Genomic DNA, 8614 nt, shown 5'->3' on the forward strand with positions numbered 1-8614 from the left:
GAGCCCCTACTTTTGCTTCTTGCACTGTCAGAACAGTGCAAGTTTCACGAAATTCAGCTCGATGGAAATGGGAATTTTTCATCATGAGAAAATAAGCGAATTTCGATTTATGCAACAGTAAGGTAAGTGATACCTACAAATTAGTTCATACGTAGGCGTGCACAAGGGGGGCGCGCTTAAGACGCGCTCATGAATTAGCGCCTAATATGTACACATATGTATGCATATGTATACATATATATATACATATGTATATATACATATATATATACATATATATACACATGTACAGCCGTATGTACAAACGTAGGGGATGGATACATCCTTGCCTTAACTTTTGTTGTTCTTTAAAATTATTGAACTGCGCAACGCAAGAGACCATTATTCTAAAGCGAAACATCTTTATGTCCAAATTAATATTCGTGGACAGTTGATTTATTGTTAGTCTTTCTCTAATTCTTTGAGGTAACATTTAAGAAGTAAGACCATCCAAGGAAACGGTTTTTCACATTAATAGTTACATATGTCCTCTATACACATGTAACGAGCTGCAATATAAAGAGAATGTTAAAAGCTGGAAATGCACATATCACCTCATCTCCAGTGACGCTAACGAATTGGGACTAAATAATACCCTTGTATATTTACTGAACAATTATTATACATAACCGTTTCGGTTCCTCGTCAAGGGGAAAAAAGAAAAAAAAAAAAAAAATTCTCAATATACACAAATAAATGCCTTCCAACCACAGTTGTAAGTTTAAAGCATATAATATAAAATGCGTATGTAATCATTATAACGTATCATGACAGCCATTTGTTTCAATTGCAAAAGTCATAAATGAGGTTACTACTTTAGGTGATCATATTTTAAATCGATTTTAAAATGATAAGTATACTTGAGCGTTTGTGTTCACTTTAATGAGACATCACGCATCTTTTGAGTCTCTTCACCAAACGTGCGCAATTTAAATTCGATCTGTGTATTAATCAAATTTACCATAATGAAGAGGACAATATTATTATTGTAAGCAAATTTGTACATCAAAATAACCATTTGTTCATTTCAATGATTAACCATATTGTAAAGAAGTACATAAAAAAAAGAGAGAAAAAAAATGAATTGATTCATATGAGTAATAAAACAGCATGACATATTTTAATTATATAATATGGCGGTACCAAATTGCTTTCTCCAACATTTTTCCTTTAATACAATTACTCTTTTAGAAAACGAAAAGTTAAGTGTTTAATAAATCTCCGACTGTGACATGACAACCTATTGACTACAATCCTTTGAGTATTTCTTCATAAAGGATATAATCCCTGCTACATTAGCAAAATCGTTTGGTTCCTTTTCCTAGTCCTCTTCCGTTAACACAAATGTATATATATGGACGTGTATACAATTCCGTGCATATAAATACCTATCTGTGCAAATTCATTGGTATTAGCCACACAGAAGACCGCACCACCCCACGTTTCCTTTAATGTCACCACGCTGATTTTATAATTTCTCATTTTTTCAAGCAAAGATTCTGGCTTCACTAATGTATGACATTTTAATTCATCGCAAAGAATTTTAGTCCACTTTTTCTATATTGTCTTCTATCAGTGAATCCCAAAAATTATTCCAATTCGATAAGAAGTATTCAAATTCTAGTAGACATATTCTTCTCCCACTCAATAATTTGCGGAAACGTTTTCTCCATTCAGTTTCATTTACCTTTGAATGCTCTAAAATTAACGGGTAACAAACATCAAATATTTTGAGTTGGTGCTTGTTGTCCTTTCCTTCATTCGTTGCTACGTCGGTTAAAGAATCCCATAATGGTTTCATTAATTTATGCTATTCCCTTTTCTGATCTTCATTGTAATAAAAATACTGAAGGGAGGCCATATTTTTATTTTCAAATAATAACCCCAGCTTTTAATTATATATGTGTTAGGCTAGCCTTGACCTTTTGTAGAATCATCCTATACATTACCTGCATATGAATCATTTTTTACAGATTCTGGCCGATACACCATCGCTTCGTCATTACAACGGATGATGTCTAAAAGGAATTCCTTCACCCTATTTGCAACTTTGGTAATATTTTGAAAAGGTTGAGCTTCTATATTACTCAATGTGTTGGGATATTCTTCCGCGACAGTATTTTCCCCATTCGAGTTACAAACACTGTCCTAAAAAAGGGTCATAAATTCATATGCAACGTATAAATAATTTTCTTATACCAGTAGATGCTATTTTTAGAAATATTAAATATATGCAAAATAATGCGAGAAGAGAAAAAATTAGAGATCTAAAAAAAATGCATTATAAAAGTGTACACTCCTTACCCATAACGCAACAAGGATAAAAAAAAACATAGGAAAATATAAAATCGTCAAAAGACGTTTTTTTTCGAAGATACTGCGACATTTCTCCTTTTATTTTATCCAGTGAATACACATAGGGTATGAATTGCATTTTCTCATTTTTAATTATGAAAAAGAAACGCAATTGCATTATGTAGAAAGCGCCTTACGAAAAAATGCCATAATTATTATACTTACTATATTTTCGCATCCTCTAGGATGAGAAAATTTGCAATCTCTGCAATGTATTCTGAAATATCGCAAGTGCATAAATAGAAGGTAGATATTTGAAAGGATGAAATGAAAACGGAAATTACAGAAAATGCAACCGAAGTGCGAGAAAATATATAGACGGAATTTAGACAATATAGAAAGCAGATAAAATACAAGCAGAAAAGAAGGACCTATAGCCTTTCCGATAATAGAAAAATAACGACGTCCTGTATATGGACAAAAATCCAGTTTTAATTAACTGATCTAACTGCACCACTTATAGAACTATAAAAAAAAGGTTGTCACCTGTAGATATCCAAAATATAAAGGTACCGTTAAAAAAATAATAAAACAATCTTTCTAATCTACTCTTTCTCAGTAAGAAGAACACAAAAAAGAATAAAAAAAAACAAATAAAAGGATTTAATTTTATATTAGGATGTCTGAAAAACGAAAAACATTCACCATCTTAGCACGCTTGCATTTCTCATTCCTGTTGAACCGTTAAAAATCAGAAACCCTTTAGAGTGTTTCACGCTACGGATAAAATAACATTTTCACAAGTAAAGAATTACTGAATATCCAGCAGGAACATTGATTCGTACATTTTACATTCTCATTTTATTGCAAGAATATTATACTAGAACTTTTTTTTTTACTCTATTTATTGCGGATAAAATGAATGATCAAGAAAAAAAAAATATAATGCGGAAGAAATTTCTTTAAACATATTCTAACGCCATGTTGGTTGTTTGATAATTAATCGAAAAAAAACCGAAAAAAAAAAAAAAAAAAAAGATAAATCAACTTCCGCATGAAGTGGATAATATATGCTTATCATATCCACAGCAGATTAATAAATTTACTCTTTTTTTTCTTTTAAAATTTCAAATACAAATGCAAAAGGTTGGAATAAGAGGAAAAAGTATGGAAGCTCTTTTTCCCTTTATATTCTGTAATACCAGAATTGTAAAATGGAATGTGGGGAAATAACAAGCATTATATAAATATATATCTATATATATACTTATATATATACTTATATTTATATAAACAGTGTAGACTGTTTATATGTCACAAAGAAAAATCAATAGTAACAAAAAAAAAATAATAACATGTTCTTTAGTTACCTAATATAGGTTAACCAAATGGTGTGTGAGCATCTCTCTTTATAAGATAGCTACACTTTTCTTAAAAAAAATTACATGCTTTTAATAAAACACTTTATGTGTTAATAGTAGTACTAATCCGTCTACATGACTTCCGCTAATTACAATAGGAGGTAATACCAATAACGTCTCATGTTTTTAACTGTAAAAAATTTGTGTTCATCCTCATCAGCGTAATAATTATTGTCTTCTCCCCCTTTGGTGTATTGGAAGCAGCGCAGATTGGATGTATATGTATTATTAGAGTCCTATATATACATATACATACTACCCTTTTTAGATTAATCGTCCGTATGTTAAATGCTTTTTTATTTCTTCTTCATACTTAGTTCTCTTTATTATTTGTTCTTTTTTTTCCAAGTTATATATTATTAGCTTGTCTGTAAGAATTTGAATCCACTTTTTTTTGTGGTTCTTTATCAATAAATTCCATGAACGACTGCATTCCCATAAAAAAAGATGAAATTGAAAGAGCCATATTCTTTTTCTCTTTAATAAGGCAAGAAAACGTGTTTGCCAATATCCTTCATGAAACAATGAATCCTTTGACATTGAAGGATAACAACTGCTAAATATTTTCATTTGATCTTCATCACTGATTCCATTCGCCATTGTTGCAGCCTGGAAGGCCTGCGATAACGCTTTTACTAAATTATTGTATTTCTCTTTCTGTTGTATATTGTAATAAAAATATTCAACGGCGGCTTTCTGTTTGTTTTGGAATATCAAACTTCCGCGCGAAGTCAAATATACCTTAGGAAAAAGACGAAGTTTTTTTGAATAATTCTTTACGTCACGTTCAAATACATTATATATTTCATGTTTAGGGGGGTACTTAACGGATTTTTTATCATAAAGGATGTTGCCAAAAAAAAAACTTTTCACTTTTTCTGAAAGCTTTGCAAGGTTCCTGCAATGATGTTTTCTCCTATGTAATCGACATTCTGGGCACTTGATGTTTTCCTCCCATTTTGAGCTAGAAGGAGGATCCTACAAAGGGTCAAAAATATACGGGATATTATGTGTATGTATATTCATGAACATTTTTTTCTCTTCCATGTAGAAATCTTCATTAAGCACAAGCCATTCAAAGAAAAAAAAAAGGGGTGAAGGAAGAAATAAGAAGACGTTCTCGAATTTCCTATTCTTGTTTATTCAGATGCGCTTCTTCTTACTGGTGGCAGGGCATAACCGACATACAGTAGCAAACAAAGAAGAATTCGGGAACAAACTCGTCTTTTAGGACTACTGTATTGTGACATTTTTTCATTATACTGTCATCGAATCGATGAATGCATGGTTCATAATAGGCTTTATGACTTTATAATTACTGAAAAAGCGATTCAACGAAATAATCAAAATGTTTTCCTTCTCACTGGAAAGTCACATAATTCATTTTTGGAGATTTCTACGAAGGAGGAAACTTATACAACTCCGAACGATGTTCACAAATGGGACAGAAAAACAAAAATTAGAACAATAATAATTTATTGTTTATCCATTCTTTCCGTAAAGTAGAAAAGTCTATTTGTACTACTGTATTGTTACTTTATCCAGTGCCTCAGGTGGTATAAAAAAAAAAAGAGGTTTAAAAAAGGGAGAGGTTAAAAGGAAAAAAATAAAACCCGAAAAAATAATACAATGAAATACAAATCATTTAACGTACCATAATATACAAAATAGTGAAATATGAAAAAGAAAACGCGAGAGCGTTGAAAAATGAGCACAAGAGCGTTGCAACTTTTGCCTTACAAATGAAAGCGCGGAATTGCTGAATTATTAATTATTAATCTGCTGAACCGTACAACCACGTTATAGGCATAAAAGTCACCCCAAAAATAATCACTCGATCTTAAATACCGAACTGTTTAAAATTCGTTTGCAGCATCGCACGAAAAAAAATAAACACGCACGCACTTGAAAAAAATTAAAACAAATTGCGCATTTCTTTATTAACAGAAATGAGCGAAAACATAATAATTGCTAGTATTATTGTAAATGTAAAAAAAAAAAAGAAAAAAGAAAAGAAAGAAAAAAAATGCTTCAAATATATTATAATGTTAAAAAACGAAATTTATTTCCTCATCCAAACCTCATTCAACATGCCACATCTGTAGTAAACTGCTAAAAAGAAGGGATTAAAAGGTTTCCCCATCTGGCTAAAATGAATTTGTCCTCTCTTAAAGGTATAGATTGCAAAAAAATATGTGACATCCTATTGGAATTTTCTCTTCCATTTTGCCCCATGCCATATAGCGACATCCCATAATTACATTGTTCTCTGCTTTGCTTTTATTTTTGACTTATGAGCTGGAAAAATCCAGCAAAAGGTAACGTGTAATATACTTCTCTGTATATATTTTAACAACAGTTTATTTGTTTGATAACTAATTAGATAAAAAAAAAAAAAAAAAAATACAACACTTTTTAGTTGTTTAATGAAGGTAGTCAAATTGACTCGCCGTTTTTTTTTTTCTAAAATTGTTACTGTTTAAGAAAGACGAAAAAAAAAAGTACGTTTTTAGTATAGCACTGAATAGAGTAGGGAAACATAATTATGGACATTCGATTTATTATTTCTTCCTTTGGTAAAGGAAATTAATTGATACACTCTTTACATTTTTCTTTTTAGTTTAGTAATTTCCTTAAATTGCATTAGTGCACTTATGGTTTTTCCTCTTTGGTCTATTGCATGCAACAGAATTTGTATGCATATGAATTATTAGAATCCTATGAATACACATTTAGATTTTTAATATATATAATACTCTTTTTACTTATTCGCCTGTGTGTTAAACGTCATTTGGGTTTTTCTTCATACTTAGCTCTTTTTTTTATTTTATTTTTTTTCCATGTTATATTTTCTTAGTTTGTCTATAAGAATTTGATTCCACTTTTCTTTATTTTTTTTTATCAATTCATTCCATGAATCACTGCATTCCAATAAAAAACGTTCAAATTGAAAGTGCCATATTCTTTTTCTCTTTAATAAGGCAAGAAAACGTGTTTGCCAATATCCTTCATGAAACAATGAATCCTTTGACATTGAAGGATAACAACTGCTAAATATTTTCATTCGATCTTCATCACTCATCCCATCCGCTGTGGCTGCAACAAAGAAGGCCTCCGATAATGCTTCTACTAGTTTATTGTACTTCTCTTTCTGTTGTATATTGTAATAATAATATTCAATCGCGGCTTTTTTCTTGTTTTGGAATATTAGACTTCCCGTTGAAGTCAAATATATCTCAGGAGCAAAACGAACTGTTTTGGAATAATCCTTTACGTTACGTTTAAATACATCCTGTATTCGAGGTTCAGGGGGATATTTAACAGGTTCGTTATCGTAAAGAATGTTGCGAAAAATAAGTCTTTTCACTTTTTCTGAAAGCTTTGCAAGATTTCTACAACCATGTCTTCTGCTATGTAATCGACATCCTGGGCACTTGACGTTTTCTTCCCATTTTGAGCTAAAAGGGGGATTCTATAAGGGGTCAAAAATATATGGGGTATTATGTGTATCTACATTCATTAACATTTTTTTTCTTTTTCAATTTCGGAAACTCCTTAAAAGGACAACCATTCAAAAAAAAGGCGGTGAAGAAAGAAATAAAAAGACGCTTTGAAATTTTTTATTCTTGTATATTTAGATGCGCTTCTTCTTACTGGTGGCAGGACATAACCGACAGACAGTAGCAAACAAAGAAGAATTCGGGAACAAACTCGTCTTTTAGGACTACTGTATTGTGACATTTTTTCATTATACTGTCATCGAATCAATCAATGAATGTACGGCTCATAATAGTACTTATGACTTTATAATTATTGAAAAAGGGATTCATCGAAATAATTAAAACGTTCTCCTTCGTAGTGAAAAGTGAAATAATCCATTTTTGGAGATTTCTACGAAGGAAGAAACTTATACAACTCCGAGCGATGTTCACAAAAGAAACAAAAAACAAAACAGAAATATAAAAATTTATTGCTTATCCATTCTTTTCATAATCTAAAAAAGTGTATTTGTGCCACTGTATTGTTACTCCATGGAATGGCCTAGGTAATTAAGAAAAAAGAGAAAGTTAAAAAAGAACTGTTTGAAGGAGAAAAAATAAAACGCGAAAAAATAATACAGTGAAATACAAATCATTTAACATAACAGAATATACAAAAGAGTGAAATATGAAAATGAAAAGAAAAGACGACCACAGGGTTGAAGAATGAGCAAAATGGTTATAATTTTTGCCTTACAAATGAAGCCACGCAACTGCTGAATTGTTTGATCTGCTGAACCGTAGATCCACTTTATAGCCATAAATTTACCTCCAAATAAAATAATCACTTGATCAGAGTACAGAACAGTAAAAATGTGTTTGAAGCACTGCTCGAAAAGAATAAAGGCACCATTTAAAAAAAATTAAAATAAACAACGCATTCATCATTAACAAAAATGAGAAAAAACATAATAATTGCATGTGCATTATTATTTTAAATGTAAAAAAAAGAAAAAAAAATGTTCCAAATATGTTATAACATTAAAAAACGAAATTTATTTCCTCATGCAAACTCTCTCAGCAAGCCAAAATTTAAAGTAAAATGCAAAATAAGAGAGGGAATTAGAAGATTCCCCCAATGAGCTAAAATAAATTTTTGCGCTGTTAAAGGAATAGATTTCAAAAAGAAATATGACCCCATATTGGAATCGTGTCTTCCATTTTGACCCATGCCATATAGCAATATACTACATTGTGCAATGCTTTGCTTTTATTTTTGACTTGTGAACTCGAAAAATCCAGCAAAGGTAATGTTTAAATACTCCCTTATATATTTTTTAACAACAGTTTATTTGTTTGATAACTAATTAGAAGAATTTG

The 8614-nt window shown here is 30.7% G+C and overlaps 1 protein-coding gene across 1 annotated transcript; it reads right to left on the reverse strand.

Moving 5' to 3' along the window:
- Positions 1–1582: 1582 nt before the first annotated feature.
- On the reverse strand, positions 1583–7504 carry C922_02528 (hypothetical protein; the record flags this gene model as incomplete). The annotated part of the gene is made up of 9 exons (XM_008818127.1): positions 1583–1806; positions 1989–2187; positions 2560–2611; positions 4069–4182; positions 4294–4733; positions 5019–5118; positions 6788–7047; positions 7152–7227; positions 7410–7504. The coding sequence occupies 9 exons, from the start codon at positions 7502–7504 to the stop codon at positions 1583–1585; spliced, it is 1560 nt and encodes a 519-aa protein (XP_008816349.1).
- Positions 7505–8614: the final 1110 nt, after the last annotated feature.

This window comes from Plasmodium inui (genome assembly GCF_000524495.1).
Source record: "Plasmodium inui San Antonio 1 unplaced genomic scaffold supercont1.9, whole genome shotgun sequence".
NCBI classification, from domain to species: Eukaryota; Apicomplexa; class Aconoidasida; order Haemosporida; family Plasmodiidae; genus Plasmodium; species Plasmodium inui.